This window comes from Chiloscyllium plagiosum, chromosome 13 (assembly GCF_004010195.1).
Source record: "Chiloscyllium plagiosum isolate BGI_BamShark_2017 chromosome 13, ASM401019v2, whole genome shotgun sequence".
NCBI lineage: Eukaryota > Metazoa > Chordata > Chondrichthyes > Orectolobiformes > Hemiscylliidae > Chiloscyllium > Chiloscyllium plagiosum.
This window is the reverse complement of record NC_057722.1, coordinates 80,460,915-80,483,834: the sequence shown is the minus strand read 5'-3', so window position 1 is coordinate 80,483,834 and position 22,920 is coordinate 80,460,915. Positions and strand designations below refer to the sequence as shown.

The 22,920-nt window shown below is 40.0% G+C and overlaps 1 protein-coding gene across 8 annotated transcripts in view; it reads left to right on the top strand.

The window, feature by feature from the left end:
* The window catches only part of agfg1a (ArfGAP with FG repeats 1a), a 94,835-nt gene that overhangs the window by 39,808 nt on the left and 32,107 nt on the right, over nucleotides 1-22,920 (top strand). For 3 of the 8 annotated variants that reach the window (XM_043702844.1, XM_043702843.1, XM_043702852.1), the window contains 6 exons: nucleotides 148-301; nucleotides 2,714-2,864; nucleotides 10,624-10,740; nucleotides 13,008-13,079; nucleotides 17,712-17,906; nucleotides 21,778-21,940. In XM_043702844.1, the coding sequence (XP_043558779.1) occupies nucleotides 148-301; nucleotides 2,714-2,864; nucleotides 10,624-10,740; nucleotides 13,008-13,079; nucleotides 17,712-17,906; nucleotides 21,778-21,940 (852 nt within the window). The remainder of the gene's footprint in view (nucleotides 1-147; nucleotides 302-2,713; nucleotides 2,865-10,623; nucleotides 10,741-13,007; nucleotides 13,080-17,711; nucleotides 17,907-21,777; nucleotides 21,941-22,920) is intronic. The other 5 variants (XM_043702847.1, XM_043702846.1, XM_043702848.1 and 2 more) reach the window with 4 other exon arrangements.

Genomic DNA, 22,920 nt, shown 5'->3' with positions numbered 1-22,920 from the left:
GTGTTGCATTGGTATATCTCTGATTGACTTAGTGACACTGATGTTCCATTGGTATATTATTGATCTTTCAGTTTAACTCTATTTTAACCCTATTTTACATGGTTTTGTGGTGCAGCATGATGAATTTTGTACCTTATTTTCCCCCAGGTTTGTGCCAGCTGAACGGGCCTGGGCAGTGGCAGCAGCTCATGCTTCTATTTCCGGGTCGTCTGCTAGCAGTGCAAGTAGCACGCCTGAAGTAAAACCAGGAAAGTCGCTTCTTTATGAAACCACACATTTGAACAAAGGAACACCAACCCAAGTAAGTGAAGAAAAGCTTGTGCTTAAATTGACCCTTATCAGGTTTCTGTAGTATCTAAGTTACTGTGAATCTGATTGCAGGTGAATGCAAGCTAATAAAAATTCTTGCCCTAAAACAGTGTAAGAGGTCATGAATGGGAGGTCAGAATGAGTATAAAATTGAAAGTTATAAGGACAGGCTTGGAAACCTTGGGGTCATTTTGAGCCCTCTGTTCTGAAGTCACAAGTAATGGTTTTGTTCTGTTCACTCTGCCTGTTGTAAATCCAACAGCATAAATGTCCTTTGCAATAACACTACAGGGATCTGCTAGGCAGTTGGCTGAAGTCATATGTCTCTTTAGCAATTACATATTTGCAGATAAAAGGGTGGTACCCTGCAAAGCAGTCACCCAGTCGGTACTTGATTCTATCTTGAGCCCTGGCCTGTTGTCAAAGAGATTGCATTATGAACAGTAAATTCAGTTAACTAATGTGGAATAAGAATTTGCAAATTCATCTGGAAAGAATATTTGGGAGTTTGGACAGTGAAGCAAGAGAAGATGAAAGGGAGGGTGTTGCATTTCCTCTGCTTGATTGACATAAACTAACTTTTTACGTCTTTTATGCTGGGCTGGCAGTTTACTGAGCTCTTGTGTAACATGTAAGAGATCGGTAGTATCATCTGCCTGTGAGTGTGGATGGCAGAGAATCCCCGACATGATCCACTGATGTAATTGATTGAAGCAGATTGTACAGAAGATGAACCTTAATAATTGAATTTTAATTGTTCAATAAAACTTGATTTGTCTTGGCTATTATCAAGTTTGTTAATTAGCAGCAACCCCACCAACCCTATCAGTGAAGTCAAGAAAGACCACATCAGATCAGCACAAACTGATATTGTCAATAACTCTCTTTCTTCAACCTCCACCTTTTTTATAGCTGTGCCTTTTATTATGGTCCCAGGTGATGGTAACAAGTCAGATCCCAGAATGAAACCTGGCTTCTTAGATATTGTTTGTAATTGGTTAACATGGGTGATTCATCACTGAAACATTTTCACATGAGGCTGCATAATGTTCTTTGCCAAAAGTTAGAAAGATCTTAACACCAACATCAAAACAAAGTTTCAGTCTACTTCCCAATATTATCTATTATGGAAACTCAATCTAAGAGAAATCTCATTCCTATCTCAGTTTTATAAATCTTTATAGGGAGTTTCAGGTTTACAAACAACCAACTTACAAGTACAACCCCATACAGGGATATAATTTTAAAGACCCAACATATATACTTTTCTTGTACTTAGAAATAGCATGACTACAAATGACTATATAAATATATTGTGTTCGGAGTGGCACATTGGCTTAGTGGTTAGCACTGCTGCCTCACAGCGCCAGGGACCCGGGTTCAATTCAAGCCTCGGCTGACTGTCTGTGTGGAGTTTGCACGTTCTCCCCGTGTCTGTGCGGGTTTCCTCCGGTGCTCCGGTTTCCTCCCACACTCCAAAGATGTGCTAAATTGCCCATAATATTCAGGGATATGAAGGTTAGGTGCATTAGTGAGGGGTAAGTATAGGATAATAGGGTAGAAGAATGCATCTTCGGAGAGTCAGTGTTGCCTTGTAGGGCCAGTGGTTCCACACTGTAGGGATTCTATGACTTGTGTAGGGATTCTATGACTTTTGAACAGTCTCTAGAACAGAACCAGTTTGCAATTTGGGAACTGCGCGTACTTGATGCTTTCATTGGACTGTTGATACTGCCTTTTTTAAAAAATTTCTTTGAGTGAAACTCTAACAACACTGATGGCCTAAACTTTATCTGACTTGAAGTCTTCTATCCAAATACTGCTAGCTTGGAAGCTTCACATTCTAGAAAGTATTTTTGCAGAGGTGACTGGTTCTTCTGAACTGAACTATAAAAACATCTCTCCTACTTGATAAAAAGATAACTGTTCTCTCCTGAACTGAATTCTGAATTCTTCTGAGCCCTCTGTTCTGAAGTTGCAAGTAATGATTTTGTTCTGTTTACTCTGCCTGTTGTAAATCCAACAGCATAAATGTCCTATGCAATAACATCAGAGGGATCTGCAAGGCAGCTGGCTGAAGTTATGTCTCTTTAGCAATGATATATTTGGATCACTGGGTGACCAGAATAACCTTCTAAAAATTACTTCTCAGAACTGACCAAAATCCCTCTGCATCTGCCTCAAAATCCAATTTCCACAACCAGTGCACCATTGTGCATAATATGCACATATTATGCACATATTATGCACCTTTCATCACAGTTTACCATCTGTCAGCCTCCAGCAAATGCCCAATTGATATGTTCAGTGCCACCTTTCTCATCACTTGATAGAAATGTAGATAAAGCAGAGCTTTTTGATGTACAATTGAATTAGTAAAATTTATAATTCCATGTTCTTGAAGTCCCCAGCAGTGAGTCGCTCTCAAGGATCTCAACAAGAGAAGAAAGTGGCTCCGTTTGATCTTCTTACTGATCTGGGAGGGGATATTTTTGCAGCTCCTCAGTCTGCACCCCCTTACTTTACAAATTTCACACATTTTAACAGTCACACAGGTAAGGTGGTATTCACTGTATTTCTTTGTTCTGTTGCATATTTATACATACTGATTGAAAGTTTTTTATACACTATTATTTGGACTGAAGATTGCAAAATGTTGGAAGATTAATTTTTTTCATCACTTGATATAATTAATGTTAATGCTTAATTGTGTATCATGAGTATTCAAAAAGTTGAAATAATATATGCAGTTTTGTGAATGATATCTGAAGATAATTTGTGCTAGCACAGTATGAGAGTTGGATCATTTAATTTGAATCTGTTCTCAGAGGCGATACTTGTGAGATCCCAGGTACGTACTTGGAAAGTAAAATCACAAGTTTCAATAACAATAAACTTTAGTTTATAAAATCAGAATAATAATAAAATCTGCTATCTGTACAACTTTGGGGGTCAGTTAGCTCAGTTGGCTGGATGGCTGGTTAGTGATGTAAAAAGCATGGATTCAACTCCTGTACTAGCTGAGGTTATCATGAAGTTCCCCAATCTTCAACTTCCCTTTTCATCTGAGATGTGCCCTTTGATCCTCTAGGATTCTGGCAACTTTACTTAACATTTTGTTTTATTTGTTGCTTTGTTTTGCTACATTTTAGTAAGAAAGACTGTAATGTTTAACTTCTCAACTTTGTTGTCTTTATTTTTCTGCTTTGTGCCAAGATTCTGTATCTAGGTATCTTTATGCCTAAGATGGCTCCATAAGTGACGATTTGTAAACTTTTCACTGTACTCATATGAGTACGTGTGACAATAAACTTAATTCGATTCAGTTATTTACAACTTAAGGTTTTAACATCTGTGTGCATGTCTCTCACATGTTCCATCAGTCTGTGTCTGTCTCTCACTCTCACTCTCCAGTTTTTAAAAATCCTAAAAAGCCTCCATCGAGTAACCCCTCAGCCCTTTATTGTTGAGGAAAATAAAGTCACGATCTGTTCACACTTTGCTGATTGTTATAATCCATGCCTGTCCAATGGGTGGCCCATGCTGTGGAGGGGTCCGAATGACTTGTTTAATCCACAGCTAAGTGCTTTGACAGGTGCTGTTCCTCCAATCGGAGTTTGTGCCTCTTGTGCTCGTTGCTGATGTGTAGGTTGAGTGCTGGGAAGATGTAGAAGAGTAGTCGGGAGAGACCAGGAAGTTGTGTGGAGCAGTAACACTGAGCTGTGTGTGTCAAACTGAGTGAAGGAAAACTTCACAGCCACCCATTCTGTTGCTCTAATAATCACCATACCTCCTGGTCCTGTGTAGGTGGCTAGGGTGCTGGGGCTGAGGGATGAGGGTTCGTGAGTAGCTGGATGGATGGACTCATATAGAGTGTGACCCACTAGAGGTAAACCAAGGTCAAGCCCCTTAGCTGCGACTTGGCCCCATCACTCTCCATGTACCCCTTGATGTGAAAAGGTTAGATAAACCAGTAAAAACTCTTCAATTCTGGTATCATCCTTAGAAATATTTTGAATCTTCACCATATCTCTGTCTTTTTTAGAATACTGTGTACAGTATTTTAAAAGTGATCTAACCTTTAAATCTATAAAAGTTATTGAGCAAAACATCCCTCCTTTCAATTATGTTCCTTTAAAAATAAATTTTAAGGCTTGGTTTGCTTTTGTATGGCAATTAACTTCTAGTGTTTTCTATAACTGTCCTGACATCACTTTGCTCCTTTATAAGTCTGTTAGTATCTAAGCGCAATGTCACCACCTTATTTTTTGGATCAACTGCGCTATCTTCCCACAAAGTAAATTGAAGTTCATTTGCCAATTAAGTACTCATGCTGATAGTTTGTTAATGTCATCTTGTATTCTACATTCTTCCTACACATTGTCCATAAATTTATAAATTATACTTCCCTGAGCTTCAGTATCACTCTACCTGCTCTGCATCTCTATGCAAAATTAGTGACTAAATTCCTTATTCGTTGTATGAAGAAACGTAGTTGCAATTCATTCTAGAACTCAGTACTTGATTGTGCGATGATAATGCAATGCCTCATTTCTGATGCAAACTGGCTTCATAGATCCTCAGTTTCTCATCACAAGCCACCCGACTTTTAGGCTGTCATTAGTTTGTGATCAGAGAAGTAGTAAAGCAATTATTTAGTCATGGCTTTGAATAAACTCATTTCAAAGAAACATCTGGCTTTTGGGAAGGATTATAGTATGCAGGGCTTATTACACATCAGTTTTTAAATAGATGGCTCTACCACAGTCCTCATTCAATTAGAAGATTGGCTTTTAGGTAATTTTGATGTAGTTATGGAGCACTCAGTCTAAAGTTCAGTAGGCATTCAGTCTGTTCTCCATTTCAAAGCCCTTTTAAAATCTATATTTAGCGGGTTGATGGAATTTTTAATACTGAATGAATTCACTATTAAAAATGCAATCTCCAACTGAGATCTCACTGGTATGGTGGTGAGAGTGTGAGGGTAATTTTAACAACTTTCCCAACTGAGAATGCAGCAGATCAAGGGAAGCAATAGTTTAATGCTTTCCCTCTTCAACGTTACTGTGAGTTGAAGTCAGTGAAGCCTAACATCAGCTGGAGTGTAAAATTAGTATTGCACCCAATCCAGTCAGTTTTCCAACAAACATATTCAGTTAAAATTGGATGTGGAGTATGCCTGTCTTCATTTTCTTGCAGTCGGATCTTCATAACTGAAATTTGAAGCCAGTTAGGATGCTAATACACAACAGGGCTATTAAATTTGCTTACAGTTGCATTAGTAGTCCAGTCAAAAGTGAACTCAGAAAATAATTTGGCAATGATTATGATTGATGCTGCAATCAATGCTTAATTTGCCAGCCATTGAATTTATTACATCAGTGCTGACTGAGTTAGGTGAAGGGTCAGTGAAATATACTGTTTGGGTGTAAGCTTGGTCCTGGATCCAGAGTACGGTAAAAGAAAAAGGTCCGTGGCTAGTATGGATGACACAATGTTGATATTGTGTTGTAGACTATCTTATTTCCTATGCTTGAATTAGCCAGGACTCTTGTGCATTTGTTGGAGTAGCTATGTTGCGTTATTATATATACCAACAGGAGTTCAAGGAAAATATGGCACAAAGGAAGAGGAAAGCAATTTGCTATCCACTATTATTGCATCATTAATGGAGAAAGGAATTGTGCCAGCAATCGCATTGTGTCTGCAATTCCAAAATTGGTTTATAGTGCTGCTGGTAATACATTTTAGAACTGTGAAGTCTCGGTGCTGAGCATTGAATAAATATGCAGTTGTTAAAATGGAAAACTGAATGTAACTCCTTTATTCCTAAGGAGGAGGAGACAGAAAGCAGGAAACTGCAGGCATTCAGCTTAACATCTGTCATTAGGGAAGATAGAATCATAGAATGTGCAAAACAAAAGGAGGCTATTCAATCCATCGTGTCTGTACTGGCTCCCGAAAGAGCTATCTAACTAGTCTCGATCTCTAGCCTTATCTCTGTATTTGTCTAAGTTAATCATTTTTAAATATATACCCAGCTCTCTTTTGAAACCTCCTATAGAATCAACATCCACCACTCCCATGAAGCACATTCCAAATCCTAATCTCTGAGTAAAGATGTTTCTCCTCATCTCACTCCTAGCTCTCATGCTGATAGTCTTGAAATAATGACCCTGAGGTGCTGACACGCCAACTAATGGAAATAGAATATCCTTCTGTATTCTATCAAAATTGTTCATGATTTTGTACACCTCAGTAAGGTCAGCTCTTATTCTCATTGGAGCAGAGAAGATTAAGCCCAATTTCATTAATCTTTTTGTGTATCCAAAATCCCTTGTTTCTGATATCATTCTCGCAAATATTCTTTGAACTCTCTCCAGGACATTAACATCCTTCCTTAATTAAGGTGGCTAGAGCTGAACACAGTTCTTCATACTTATCTACTGTCTGTTTCCTATCTTTTAGCCAACTTCTAATCCAAGCTGACAAGGACCCATGAATCTGCCACATGGCACTGTATCAAATGCTTTCTGGAAGTCCAAATATACAGCATCCACTGCATTATCTTCATCACTGCCTGTCTCACCTCATCAAAGAACTCAACGTTATTATTAAAGATTATGGTGGGGCATGTAGAAAAGTTTGCAGTAGTTGGTAGAGACAGCATGACTTTGTGAAAGCGAAATAAATTGAACTAACCTATTGGAGTTGATTATGCTGTGGATAAAGGGTAATAAGTGGAAATGCTGTATTTGAATTTCCAGAAGGCATTTGATGAAGTATCAGGTCAAAAGGTTTTGTGGAAAATAGAAATTTATGGTTTAGTGGGTTGCATATTGGCATGGTTAGAAGTTTTGAAAAATGTGGTGCTGGAAAAACACAGCAGGCCAGGCAGCATCTGAGGAGCAGAAGAATTGACGTTTCGGGCATAAGCCCTTCTTCAGGAATGGGCTTATGCCCGAAACGTCGATTCTCTTGCTCCTCGGATGCTGCCTGGCCTGCTGTATTTTTCCAGCACAACATTTTTCAACCCTGGTCTCCAGCATCTGCAGTCCTCACTTTCTCTATGGTTAGAAGTTTGGCAAGTTGACCCAGAAACAGTGTAGAAACGATATATAAATGATCTGTTGGAGGGCATTGGTGGTCTGATCAGTAAGTTTGCAGATGACACGAAGATTGGTGGAGTAGCAGAAAGCATAGGGGACTGTCAAAGGATACAGGAGAATATAGATAGACTGGAGAGTTGAGCAGAGAAGTGCGAGATGGAAATCAATCCAAGCAAATGTGAGGTGATGCATTTTGGAAGGTCTAATTCTAGAGCGAACGATACTGTAAACGGAAAAGCCTTGGGAAAAGTTCATGAGCAGAGAGATCTGGGAGTTCAGGTCCATTGTACCCTGAAGATGGCTGCACAGGTGGATAGAGTGATAAAGAAGGCATATGGTATGCTAGCCTTCATCGGACGGGATATTGAGTATAAGAGCTGGCAGGTCATGTTAACATTGTACAAGACATTGGTTCAGTTGCATTTAGAATACTGTGTACAGTTCTGGTCACCACATTACCAAAAGGATGTGGGCACTTTGGAGAGGGTGCAGGGAAGGCTTACAAGGATGTTGCCTGATATGGAAGGTGTTAGCTATGAAGAGAGGTTGAGTAGGTTAGGATTGTTTTCATTAGAAAAAAGAAGATTGAGGGGGGACCTGATTGAGGTTTACAAAATCATGAAGGGTATATACAGGGTAGATAGAGACAAGTTTTTTCCCAGGGTGAGGGATTCCATAACAAGAGGCCAAAGTAAGAGGAGAAAAGTTTAAGGGGGATACACCTGGAAAGTACTTTACACAGAGGGTGGTAGGTGCCTGGAACACGTTGCCAGCAGAGGTGGTGGAGGCAGACACGGTAGATTCATTTAAGGTGCATCTGGACAGCTGCATGAGTAGGTGGGGAGCAGAGGGATACAGATGCTTAGGAATTGGGTGATAGGTTTAGACAGTGGATTTGGAGCAGCACAGGCTTGGAGGGCCGAAGTGTCTGTTCCTGGGCTGTGAATGTTCTTTGTTCATTGTTCTTTAATAGGTTATTTCCTCTGGTGTGCCACAAGGGTTAGTGCTGGGGTCTCTGTTTATCATTTATATAAATGACTAGGATGAACAGACCGAAGATATGATTGTTGAATTTGCTGATGATACAAAAATAATTCGGAAAGTATATTGTGAGGTGATGGAATGTGTCATCAACAGTGCTATCAAGCAGCACCTGCCCAGCAATAACCTGCTTGGTGATGCCCTGTTTGGGTTCCACTATGACCGTTCCACCTTCTGACCTCATTAAAGCCTTGGTTCAAATATGGACAAAAGAGCTGAATTGTGGAGATGAAGTAGGATTGGGTATCAAGATTGCAGTTGACAGACTGTGGCATCAAGGACCCCTGACAAAACTGGAGTCAGGAGAATTCTCCACTGGTTGGAGTCAAAATTGGCATATAAGATGGTTGCACCTGTCCAATTTCAGTCATCTCAGCTCCAGGAGTTCCTCAGGGTAGTGTCCTTGGCCCAACCATCTTCAGCTGCATCATCAATGGCCTTTCCTCCATCAGTGAATCCTTTATTATCAACACTGGGCGTCACCATTGACTAGAAACAGCTGGACAACCCATATGAATATTGAAACCATAGGAGCAAGTTGGAATTTACGATTCCCATTTCCTGATTCTCCAAAGCCTATCCACCATCTACAAGGCAGATGTAAGAGATGTGATGGAGTATTCCCCACTTAGCAGTATGCATGCAGCTTCAACAACATTTGAGAAGCTGAACATTATACAAGACATAGCTAAAAGGAGAAAGTGAAGACTGCAGATGCTGGAGATCAGAGCTGAAAATGTGTTGCTGGAAAAGCGCAGCAGGTCAGGCAGCATCCAAGGAGCAGGAGAATCGATGTTTCGGGCATGAGCCCTTCTTCAGGAATCATAGCTAAAAGGAACCTTGTTCACACCCTCCACTTCTAGCACACCGTAGAGCACAGCAAACTAGACATATCAGGAGGTGGAGAAGTCCACGTTTCAGGTGTCACCCTTCTTCAGGATGGGGGCTGGGTGTAGGGGAAGCTGCAGATAAGGGGGGGCGGTGGGGGTGATTTTGGGTGGGAATGGGGCAGGTTAGTGTGATAAGAATAGGTGAACACAGGTAGGGTGGAGAGCCTGGTTGGTCGATGGGATGAATGTATCCGGTTGGTAGCTGGAAGGAAGGATCAGTCAGAGGAATGGAAGGGAGGGGGAGGGGCTGGAAATGGAGTCGGGGGATGGAAGGGAGGTTATTTAAAATTGGAGAACTCAATGTAAAGTCCTCCGGGCTTTTGGCTGCCCAGGCATAAGATGAGGGGTAGTTCCTCTCAATTTGTGGTCTGATTTGCTATAGCAATAGAACGGCCAAGGATGGTCATTTTGGAGAGGGAGTGGGAAGGAGAATTAAAGTGGGCAGTGACTGGGACGTCAGGTCGGCCCCTGTGAACCCAGCTGAGATGCTCAGCAAAATGTTTCCTTAGTTTATGTTTCGTCTCCCCGATGTAGAGAAGACCACATTGGGAGCACCAGATGCAGTAAAAGAGATTGGAGGAGAGGTAGGTGTGCCTCTGTTGCATCTGGAAGAACTGTTTGGGACCCTGGATGGAGGTTAGGAAGGTGGTATACCAGCAGGTTTTGCATCTTTTACGGTTGCAGGGGAAGGTAACTGGGGGTTAGTGGGTGTTGGTGGGGAGAGTGACGTGAACCAAGGATTAACAAAGGGAACAGTCCTTGCGGAAGGCAGAATAGAGTGGGAGGGGATTAATCTTTGGTGGTGGGGTCTAATTGGATTTGGTGGAAGTGTTTAAGGATGACATGTTGGACGTGGAGACTGTTGGGTTGGTAGGTGAGGACCAGAGGCACCCTGTTTTTATTGTGTTTGTGGGGGGCAGTGGAGTGAGGGATGGATGCGGTGTGATGGTGGGCTCTCTGGATGACAGAGGACGGAATTGCACATTATTTAAAATAGATGGACATCTCGGATGCTTAGGAGTGGAATATCTCCTTGTCCGAGCAGATGCGGCGGAGGCAGAGAATTGGGACCATTTCTCAATTAATACATATCATGGGCGGTCATATTTAACTGTATGCATATTGATTTGATTTTCATTGAGCGTATCATCTGAACTTTCCAAACTGTTTACTTCACTCATGGTATTCTGTTTATTGTACATGGTTTTCATGATCATTAACATGTCTGTTTTGGTTTTCTTCCTCCATCCCTTTCCTCCATGTTACTGTTTCAGCACCAACTCCTATGAATGTAGATTTTGCAAACTTTGCGTTTGGAAGTTGTAATACTTCTGATAATTTTGGAGGTTTCTCCTCAGCAAGTCTGCCACCTTTCCAGTCCAACAGTACAGGTAGTGGTGGATTTAACTGCCCATTTGTTTTCAGAAACAGTGAGGTGTCTTGTTTTTAACTTTGTGTGTGTTGGAACAAGGTAGCTCATAAGGGTTCAGTCAGTCCAAACATAATCAGTTCTCATTTTCAATCCATACTATATTTGTAAAAATGAAAATTATCAATAGTACCATCTGTCAACACCCTAAAGGCCTATCAGTACAAAAGGGAAAAATATCTTTTCCTATTTCAACTGTTGTAAATTATTTATATTTTTTGTTTTGTATTTCTGATTTCTAACATTTACAGATTTTTATTGCATTTTATTTTCACAATTTGAATATGTTCTGTCACATTCAGAGGATTTGAACTCATGTATACATTAGGAAGAAAATAAAGATCTCAAAAGTGCAGCAACTTGCATTTATATAGTTGCCTTAATCTAATAAAATGCCCCTCAATGCTTCATAGGAGCTTTGTCAAACAGCATTTGAGATTGAGCTACATAGAGGTCAGATGACTAAAAATCAGAGGGACCTTCAGTTTGAGGCAATGTTGCAAAGCTTGAAATAGTTGCATTGCAGAAGTAAAATTTTCCAGTGACATTATTGAAGAATGCAAGGTTCTAAGATGTATTGTAAAGCTAAATATCAGCACATTTAATGGCATAAGTGTTGTGGTCATTGTGTCCAATTAATGATTGCAAATTAAATAGTAATAAACGTGACTATCAGTCATTTAGAAATTTCACAGTAAGCAATACACGCATTGGAATATTGAGCTAAGATGTCATAAGCCAACCCTTTTCAGAAAGAAAAATTATAGTTTGTGATTTTTAAGATTTGTAGCTCAGGTTGAGATTCAGGTTTTAAGTTTGCTCGCTGAGCTGGAGGGTTTGTTTCCAGATGTTTCATCACCATGCTAGGTAACATTATCAGTGAGCCTCCAGTGAAGCGCTGGTGTTCTCTCCTGCTTTCTATTTGTGTGTCTTGGTCTGTTAAGGTGGGTGATATCATTTCCAGTTCTTTTTCTCAGAGGTTGGTAAATGGGGCCCAAATCAATGAGTTTTCCGCCACTAGGATACAAGAACACCAACTAGCCACCAAACAACATGACCCATTATCACTAGTATCCTAACATTCAGACAAAGGACACCACTTTGACTGGGACAACACGTCCATCCTGGGACAGGCTAAATCGAGATACGCGCAGGAATTCCTCATTCCTGAAGAAGGGCTTATGCCCGAAACGTCGATTCTCCTGCCCCTTTGATGCTGCCTGACCTGCTGCGCTTTTCCAGCAGCACATTTTTAAGCAGGAATTCCTAGAGGCTTGGCATTCAGACTGGAACTGCATCAATAAACACATCGATTTGGACTCCATTTACCAACTTCTGAGAAAAAGAACTGGAAATGATATCACCCACCTTAACAGACCATGACACACAAATAGAAAGCGGGAGAGAACACCAGAGCTTCACTGGAGCTCACTGATAACAAACCTAGCATGGTGATGAAACATCTGAAAACAAACCTTCCAGCTCAGCGAGCAAACTTAAAACCTAAACATTAGTGATTAAAATATTGGCGGTTTGACACCGAGATATTCAGTAATGTAAAATGGAAAGTTCTCATCAATTGATAATTTCTATATGGTTGCCTATAGAAGAGCGGGATTTACACTTTTAACTGATCATGTGTCTACACCACAAGTTCCTTTCCATTCCATAGAATAACATAGCAAACAGTTTAACTGTCATTACAACCACAGAGTCTGGGCCAATACAATTACAGGCAAGATGGCATAGTTTCAAATTTAAGAAAGAGGGTTAAAAAGACCAGATTTAATTTAATTTTTCCAAAGGTGAAACAGACTGCCAAGGGAGTGGATCATATTTAGGACATGTTAGATGAGGGTAATGCTGTTTTCTAATCATGTATGCTCTTTTTCTGTTTCACACACCAAGAGCTCATTTCCTACTTGTTATTTCATAATACAAATGGTGCAAATTTCTAAAATATGGAACTACCCCAAAGGAAAGAGAATTAAATAGGAAGAGTTAGTTTGAAAGCATCATTCAATGTTTTTAAGCTGTTTATAAATAATATCACTATCTCCTCATTCTGAGAACATGTGATTATTTGGATTGACTCAACCTGGAATGCAATACTTGAAGCATGGCCTATGTTATTGCCATTCATTTGGTCTTGTGTCTGTAATTCACTTCCGTATTTCATTTCTCTTCTGTTTCTTTGTTGGTTTCCCCTCCATATCTGCTGCTTTCCAGTCTTCAGAGCTCTATCATCAGGCAGCAGTTTTGGTGACTTTGCCTCTGCTTTTCCTCTCCCAGCCAGCCACAGTAAGTGCTATAACAGTGTAGGAACCTTGGCTTCAATGTCTCTTTCTGTGCTCGTTCAATTTTGATACCATTCTACCCTTCTTTTGTATTCTTATTTTATCCTTTATTACATACGATATTTGAAACGGTCACTGAGACGTCTTGTCTGTTTTGGCCACCAGTGATTAGATATCCTACAGTTTAACAGTTCTTCAGTTTTTTTGTTAAAAATGTTTTCTACACAAGTGCACCAACATACCTTTTAAATATTCCTTTAATGCATTTTTAAAAGAATAAACAACTGAAAGATATTTTCTCTCAACAAGACTGTTTAGGACAAAGCATTTTTCCCCTCTAGGCACTTACGGTCAACATCAAGTGCTCCCATGTCAGGTTAGAAAGGCACACACAAACTAGGAGCAGAAGCAGGTCAACGGGGCCCTTTGAGACTGTTCCATCATTCAGTAAGGTCATGGCTGATCTGGCTGCTCCACGTTCCTCCTACTCCTGAATCCTTTTCGTCCTCTCACTTACCAAGAATCCGTCTACCTCTGCCTTAAAGATATTCAAAGTCTCTACTTCCACCACTTTTTGAGGAAGTGAATTCCAAAGATTCACAAAACTGATGAAACGTTTCTCTTTTGCAAGTGAAGATCTAAGTACAGCTTAAATGTTTCCGACACAACCTCCCTTTCAGGTAATGAGTTTAAGTCCAACTTTCTCTTCACTCTTCTCTTAGCTTTCTACCTCTTAACTTAAATCTGTGGCCCCTGGTTATTGATCCTTCTAATAATGGAAAAAGTGCCCCTCATAATCATACCTCTCTATCAGGACCCTCTCAGCCCTCACTGCTCTGAGGAAAATAACCCCACACTATCCAGTTTTTCCTCCTCGCTCAGACCATCTAGCCAGGCAGCATTGTGCCCTCTTTAGAGCAATCCGATCCTTCCTGCGCCGTGGTAACCAGAACTGCACTCAGTGCTCCAATTGTGGTCTAACCAGCGATTCATACAGTTCTGGTATAACCTCCTTCCTCTTCTGTGCCTCAACTAATAAAGACGGGTGTCCCATATGTCTTGTTAACCATTGTATCTACTTATCCTGCTACCTTCAGGGATCTGTGGATATGCACACCAAGGTCGCTCTGATCTTCAGTACTTTCAAGGGTCCTGCCATTCATAGTGTAATCCCCTGTCCTGCTAGTCGTTGTCAAGTGCACATGTCCAGGTTTACTTCCTCAAGAAATCCAATACATTGGTTAAATGTGATTTCCTTTCACAAAACTGTTTTGACTTAGCCTGATTATCTTGAAATTTTCAGTGTCCTGCTTAGAAGCTTATTTGGCCTGTAGTTTCCTGCTTTCTGATGTCTTGTCTTTTTGAATAAAGGAATTACATTTGTTAATTTCCAGTCTAATGGAACCTTCCCCGAATCTAGAGAATTTTGGGAAATTGAAAGCAATGCCAGTACTTTTAGAACCCTAGGATGAAATCCATCAGGACCCAGAGACTTGTCAGCCACGACTCCAACAATTAGCACAGTACCTATCTGGTGATTGTAATTTTCTTGAATTCCTCCTTTCCTTCATTTTCCCAATTTATAGTTGTTTCTGAAATGTTACTTTTACTTTTATTCTGTATAGTGAAGACCAATACAAATTATCTGTTCAATTCATCTGCCATGTCCTCGTTTTCCATTATTAATGCCCAGGCTCTAGCTAGTTTTCTCTCAAATTGCAATGGTCTTCGCTTATTAATCTTGTCTTTCTTTGTTCTTTCTATTTTCTTCTGATCCATCTTTGTGCAATTTTGTTTTTTTTTCCTCTAAGCTTGATAGTATCTTTAATTTTATCAGTTAGCCACAGAGAGTGGGTCTCCCCGCTTTGGAATTTTTCTGTCTTGTTGGAGTGTCCCCTTAAACATATGCTGTAGCATCTATCAATCTATCCCTTAACCTGTTAGCCATAAGACTATAAGATATAGGAGCAATTTCATAACCCTGCAACAATTCATCAATTTTTTTTTTGTGTGTTCTGAATCCCACACAGGTATTGTTGCATGAAGTTGCTATTTTTAAAATTTAGTACATTGGGTAAGATTCACGCAGTCCAAGTTGACATTGTCCCAGTTAAAATTATATTGGACTCCCACAACCAACAGAATAAAGGCAATTTGAAAAAAAAAACTATGGGCAGGTTTAAATATATGTGAAGGGTAGTGCTGTGTTATACTATCTAGTTTCCAATTGCTTTAGGGTTTATTTCACAGAAAAACTATGCTTAGTACGTGTCTATGCCACTGGAAGGAAGCAGCACTTCAAAGCAAGTCTTAGCTTTCACATTTCAAACTTGTATATTTGTCATGGACTGTTCATTAATCTTTTAGTCTTTATGTATCCCAAGTCATTCGTAGATGAACAAAAGCAGTCTTGGTATGGACATCCTTGAAGATTTATTAATTTACGTTTTCCTTTCTTTTTGAGTGAACTATTTTCATTGACCGGTTAGGCCTGTCCCTTTGGTTTGAGCAGTATCAAATGGCTAGACCTCTGCCGTTGTGTTTTGAGCCATTGTTTTACATCTTTTTAAATACCTTATATAAAGATAGAAATAGAATCTGAGAAATTAAGAAATTTAATAGTGATATTGACTGCTTTATAATTGAACACTGAAAATGCTAAGGAGCTGTTTTTAAGCAATACCATTTTTGGAGGGGGGGAGAAGTTTGCTTGAAACAAAACTGAACTGTTGTTTCAAACAGACTCCCCCGCGCCTCTTCCCCACCCACCCCCTCCACCCCAACTCCCTCCACAAATGGAATTACTTGAAAACAGCTTCTTAGCACTTTCATTGTACAATTAAACAAACGCACAAGTGCTTCTTTATAAACTATAATTTCAAGATTGTGGAATGAGCAATAAAATTCCTTGTCTTCCTTTCCCCAATCCCTCTCAGCATGTGCAAACCTGAATTTTTGCAGAATAATTAGAAATCTATTACTCTAATTTTGACCAGGAATGGATATCACATCATATTTCTAAAAATGCTTTTTGTTTTAAATAAAATTAGGCTGGAGGAATTCAACACAAGTTATCATGATCCAGGCGCATACAAATGATAAGCTCCTAAAGTGAAAAAGACAGATGAGAGAATTAGCGCAGTGAGGCTTCTCTGTCCATTACCAGATCAACTGGTAGAATAGAAGCTCTCTCTTATGAGTTTTGAATCACTAGAGTTTTGATGCTTGTGTGTATGGAAGAGTTTTCCTCCTGAAGTAAATAATTGACACCATGTCAGTAATGCCAAGTTTTAAGTTAAGGCATTTATGCAGGATTTTAAACCATGTTTGTCATTTTAGACAGTTTAGTTACTGATTTATTTACCCTAATGCAGAGAATAATGAGGTTAATGTATCTTCTACTTAAATCTATGTTAGTGGAGCTGTAGCCCAAGTAAATAATGTTTAATTTTGAGTAAATTTTTTTTCAAAATTGAAATGCTAACATTTGAAAGGAACTTTCTATTAATTGTAGTGAAAATAGTAGAGGAATCCCAAGATAAATGGGTTTCAGTGCTCCAGTAAATATGCCAAGGAATCAAGTAAATCCTGAACTCCTGCACTCAATTTCACAAGAAAGAATTGTTTGGGATTTACCACCAAAATAAGAGCTAAAAGAGATATTCCTGAGTTTGGGCTGTTGACTGGGAATGGTAGCACAGAGGTCATGATACTGGTCGAGCTGTCCAGGCACTTGTTACAATAATCCAGACTTATGTATTCAAAACGCACCATGCCTGCTAGGGAATTTCAATCCAATTAACTAAATTAAATAACTCAAAGTTCAAAAAAATTCATTATTTAAAGGTGACTGTGTTAACAACCAGATTGTTCTAGAAACCCATCTATTTTGCTAATGCTGTTTATGGAAGGAAATCTACTATCTTCACTTGGTCTGACCTATATGTGACTCCAGACCCTGGGCAGTGTGGTTGACTCCTTGAAATAACCTAGGAAGACATTTATGTGAAAAATATAGAGCAATAAGAGCCATTGCAAGCAGGAGTAGGACAAATGGCTTCTTATACATTCTCTGCCATTCATGAAGGATCATGGCTGAAGCTCACATCAACTCCAATTTCCTTCTTGATCCTCATTTCCCACAAGAGTCCAAAACTCTCCAAATCTCAGTCAGAAATATGCTTCAACACCGAATGTCCAAGACCTCAGGTAGAGAATTCCAATCAGCAAACTGAGTGAAGAAATGTTTCCTTATTTTTGGACTAAATGGTTGACCTCTTTTTCCTGAAACCTCTGGTTCTAGACTCTTAACTCAAGTAGGTATCTTCCCTGACAGAACTTATAATGTTTTTGTTTCAGTGGAATCTGTCATCTAACATTCAATTCAAATACTGATTCTATTTTAAATGGCATTTTTAAATTGAAAGTCCAGTTTGAGAATTGAGGATGCAATTTAAAGAGAATTATCAGCAGATATATGCTTTTCAAAAGCATGTTAGACATAATTTTAGATTATAAGTGTATCATGTTGCAAATTGTCAAGTTTTGGTTGTCTGCATTTGCTGCTTATTACTGCAAGCGTTTCTTTAATACTGAAGGCCAATGTTTCTCCGAAACCTTTTTTTTCTCACAACAGGTGGATCCGCTGCGTCAACAAATGCTAATTTTGCAAATTTTGATAACTTCCCAAAATCTTCTAGTGCTGACTTTGGAGCTTTCTGTTCCTCTGGGAATGACACAGCTATAAACAAAGCACATGCTGTTACTCAGGATAAATATGCAGCTCTTGCTGATCTGGATAATGTTTTCAGCAATAGTACCTCAACACAAGGTAATGCCAACTGCTACATTACTCAACCACAGTAAGACAATAAATTACTTTGCATTATCAGTGAGTAATGAAGACCTGTTGTCACTCAACTAATGATAATATCTTTTTGAGCATCGTCAGGCCTTTATTATTTACATCAAGAGACTTTCTGACGTGTGTGAGCTTGAGTGATGAGCATTTTTGTAACACTGAACTGTTTTGTGAAGATGGGGAGACATTATTGGTTAGTCTTCAATCTCTGTAATATTTACACACATTTACTTTCTACCAACAGAGAGAATCTCTGACTGATTTTTGTCAATTGAAATCAGTAAAAGTACTTTAAACTTTTCCCAAGTCCTATAACTCAGTAATACACCACCAATGCATATGCTCAGGGGCTTTTTTTCTTCTAAGCCCATCACAAATTGGTTTGTGTTATAGCTTTCTTTTCAGTTTTGATGAGATTTAGCAACAACTGTTAGTGAGTCGCTCACCTCTTACAATTACAGCATAGAACAGTACATGAACAGGCCCCACCATGTCTGTGCCAATTATGATGCTATTCTAAACTAATACCATCTCCTGCACGTGGTCCATATCCCTTTATTCCCTGCCTGTTCATGTGTCTGTCTAAATGCCTATTAAATTTTGCTATCATATTTGCTTTTACCACCTCCCCAGGCAGCACATTCGAGATATCTAATACTCTCTAAACAAAAGCTTGCTTGCACATTGCCTTTAACCTTTCCCCCTTTCAACTTAAATCTGTACCTCCCAAAATATTTGATATTTCCACCTTGGGAAAGAGGTTCCAACTTTCCGCCCCTCATAATTTTATATACTGCTACCAGGCCACCCCTCAGCCTCTGATGCTCAAGCAAAAACTATTCAAATTTGTCCAACCCCGTCTCTAGCTAATACTCTGCAATCCAGGCAACATCCTGGTATTTGTCTTCTGCACCCTCTTCCCAGCCTCCACATTCTTTCTATAATGTGGCAGCCAGAGGTTCACAAAGTACTCCAAATGTGGCCTGACTAAAGTCTTATACACTTGCAACATGACTTGCCAATTTTTAAAGAGAGTGCCCTGATCAATGAAGGCAATTATGCTGTATGCAGTCTTTACCACCTTATCTACTCGTGTTGCCACTTTCACGAAGCTATGGACTTAGACCCCAAGATCCCTCTGTATCTCAATGTTTCTAAAGTTCCGGCCATTAAGAGGATACTTTCTTCTTGCATTTGGCTTCCCAAAATGCATCACCTCACACTCGTCTGGATTAAACTCCAGCCATTTCTCAGTCTAACTTTGCAGCTGATCTTTAGCCTGTTGCATTCTTAGATATCATTCCTCACTATCCACAGCTCCACCAATTTTTGTCATCTGCAAACTTACCAATCAGACCACCTACATTTTCATCTAAATCACTTATGTATATTACAAACAATGGGGGTCCCAGCATTGATCCTTGTGGAACACCACTGGTCACAGACCTCCAGTCAGGAAAACACCCCTCCATAACTACCCTCTGTCATCTGTGACCACACCCATTTTGGATCTGGCTGGCTAACTCACCATGGATTCCATATGATTTGATCTTCTGGACCAGGAGAAAGTGAGGACTGCAGATGCTGGAGATCAGAGCTGAAAATGTGTTGCTGGAAAAGCGCAGCAGGTCAGGCAGCATCCAAGGAACAGGAGAATCGACGTTTCGGGCATAAGCCCTTGAAGAAGGGCTTATGCCCGAAACGTCGATTCTCCTGTTCCTTGGATGCTGCCTGACCTGCTGCGCTTTTCCAGCAACACATTTTTAGATCTTCTGGACCAGCCTACCATGCGGGACCTTGTCAAATGCTTTAGTAAAGTCCATGCGGATAACATTCACTTATCCTTATCAAACATCTTCATTTCTTCAAAAACCTCAATTGAGTTTGTGAGACAAATCCTTCCCCCCTGCACCAAGCCATGCTGACTATCCCTAATAAGTTCATTCTTCTCCAAATGAAAGTAAATCCTATCTCTAAGAATTTTGTCCAATAATTTCCCTACCATTGATGTACGCTTGACTGCCCTTTCATTTCCTTGATCATCCCTGTTGCCCTTGAATTGCTATTCTCCAGTCGTCTTGGACCTCACCTGTGGCTAAAGAGGGCACAAAGATCTCTGTCAAGATCTCAACACTCTCCTCCCTTGTCTCCCTCAATATCCTGGGATAGATTCCATCAGGCCCTAGGGACTTATCTATCATAATGCTTTTCAAGACACCCAGCACCATCATCTTAATATTGACATGCCTTAGAATATCAATGTGCCCCTCCTCTAAACTTACCATTATCTATATCTTTCTCCTTGGTGAGTGCTAATGCTAAGTACTCATTAAGACTTCGCCCATTTCCTCTTGCTCCATTCGTATATTCTCTCCTTTGTCCTCGAGTGGACCTACCTTTTTTCCTAGATACCTTCTTGCTCCTAATATACGTACAAAAAACCTTGGGATTCTCCTTAATCCTACTTGCCAAAAGAATTCCATGGGCCCCTCTAGCCCTCCTAATGTCTTGTTTATGTTCTTTTCTGCTTCCTTTATGTTCCTCAAGGGCCTTGTTGCTTCCTTTTTCTTTATAACTAAGCTTACATCTCTTGTCATCCAAGATTCCCAAATCTTGCCATCCTCATCTTCCTTCCAAATCTTATCTTCCTTCCTCACAGGAACATGCTGGTCTTGAACACTGGTCAACTGGCATTTAAAAACTTCCTATGGGCCCCTCCCTTTGTCAGCTACCAACATATTGTTTTAAGAATCCCCTTTTACACCCCTGTCTTTCATGCCTGAAACATCTTAACCCTGGAATGTTGAGCTGCCATCCTGCCTTTCTCTCAACCGAGTTTCTGTAATGGCTACAACATCATAGCACCTGGAATAGTAGGTGTGACTAAGTTCATCTTCCTCACCTGTTATACTCTCTGCATTAAAATGATAACACTTCAGACCGCTAATCCCACTATGTTTATTAAACTGGCCCTGTCTGTTCTTCCAACTAGACTTACTTGATTTAGCCCTTCTCCTCTCTTCAAACACCCCACTTGGTGACCTACTGCTCTGGGTCGCACACCACTACTGCGCTAGTTTAAACCCTCCCTAATGGCAGAAGCAAACCTCCCTGCGAGAATATTGGTGTCCCTCTAGTTTAAATGCAACCCATCCCTCTTGTACAGATCCTACCTGCCCAGGAAGAGATCCCAATGTTCCAATATTTGAACCCCTCCCTCCTATACCAGCTCTTTAGCCATGCATTCAACTGTATTTTCCTATTTCTGACCTCACCAGCATGTGCCATAGGGGTTATTCTTGAGATTACAACCATAGAAGTCCTGCTTTTCAACATCCCACCTAACTCTCCTTTGCAGAGCTTCATCTCTTTTTCTGGTTATGTCATAGATATTAATATGGACCATGATCTCTGACTGCTCACACTCCCCCTTCAAGACATCCTTGGCAACAGAATGGCGATACACCATACTTGGGTATCACTTGTGACCATAGAAACGCTGATCTGTGCCCCTGACTATACAGTCCCCTATCACTAGCGCTCATCTATACTTTAACCCTCCCTGCTGTACAACAGAATCAATCCTGGTGCCACTGATCTAGCTGTCGCTGTTGTTTTCCCCTGCGGGGCGACTCTTCCCCCTCCATTTAGTGATTACAACTCAACAATATAATTAACCAAAAACCTTTTAACTATTGATTTTCTTTCTTAATTATTATTTTGATATCAATATATTCACAAAGTCTAATCCTTGATAGTCACATCATTTGAGCTTCAAAAATACTGTCTTGCAGGCTGCTTAATCTTTCTGAATTATTTCTTCTTTTCCTCCAACTTATAGGTGGAAGTAGTCAACTGACTAGTTTCAGCTCAACAACTGTTGGATCATCTGTGATGTCTGCCAATCAGTCAAACTCCTCAGCAAACAAGTATGCAGCACTAGCAGAGTTAGATAATGTCTTTAGCTCTCCGTCAACCACTAGTAATGTATCTAGCACAAGCAGGTAAAGTGCACTTTAGAGCATAGACTTTCTAAACTCAAAACAGAAATGCTTTGTGCAGTACAGTTATAGTCTTGGAAATGTGACTGAAGTCTCCAGGTGAAAGTCTGATCCTGTGAATCATCCTGCAAGTCAGAAAATTCAGCTAAATTCACCGGATAAGATTTTACTCTTCCGTCCGAAACTGTTCTGTCCTTTTAAGTGGGTTTGAAGATTACTTTAAAATGATATTTCACTATTTAATATATTTATTAGTTATGATTACTAAAAATAGTTCAGGGGAGCCAAAACTGTCACATTCCATATTTTGTTACACTTGTACAAAAGTTTGCAATATGTTGTCTTTTTATTTTAAATGCTGTTGTGCTGTAGTGTACACATGTAGGTAGAATCCTCCTTGTTCTTTGAAAGAAGTTCCACCTTTGTTTAAAAAAAAAGTAGGCTGATACTGCCACCTGAATAGGGAAAGAAAACAGAGGGAGGTTAGGTTGTCTGGGGATGTATGGATACAATCTGTTCAACACTGTTGTTCTTTGATCGGATGAGACTGTATTTCCTTGGCATTAGTGCACTGATATTTTGCATTTCCCATTGGGCAGCACAGTCGCTCAGTGGTTAGCACTGGGACCCAGATCTTATTCCACCTTCTGCGTGGGTTTGCTCCGGGTGCTGCAGTTTTTTCTCACTGTCCAAAGATGTTCAAATTAGGTGGATTGGCCATGCTAAACTACCCATAGTGTTCAGGGATGTGTAGGTTAGGTGTGCAAGGGAAATACAGGATTACAAGGATAGGGTAGGGGGATGGGTTTGGGTAGGATGTTGTTTCGAGAGTCTGTGTAGACTTGTTGGGCTGAATGGCCTGTTTCCACACTGTAGAGGTTGTGTGGTTATCGCTGATAAATTGTGCACTTTCCCCTGATTTAGAAATGATGGAGAAATTGTGCTTCTTATTACTGGAAAGAATACTGAGTTTAGCTCCCAAC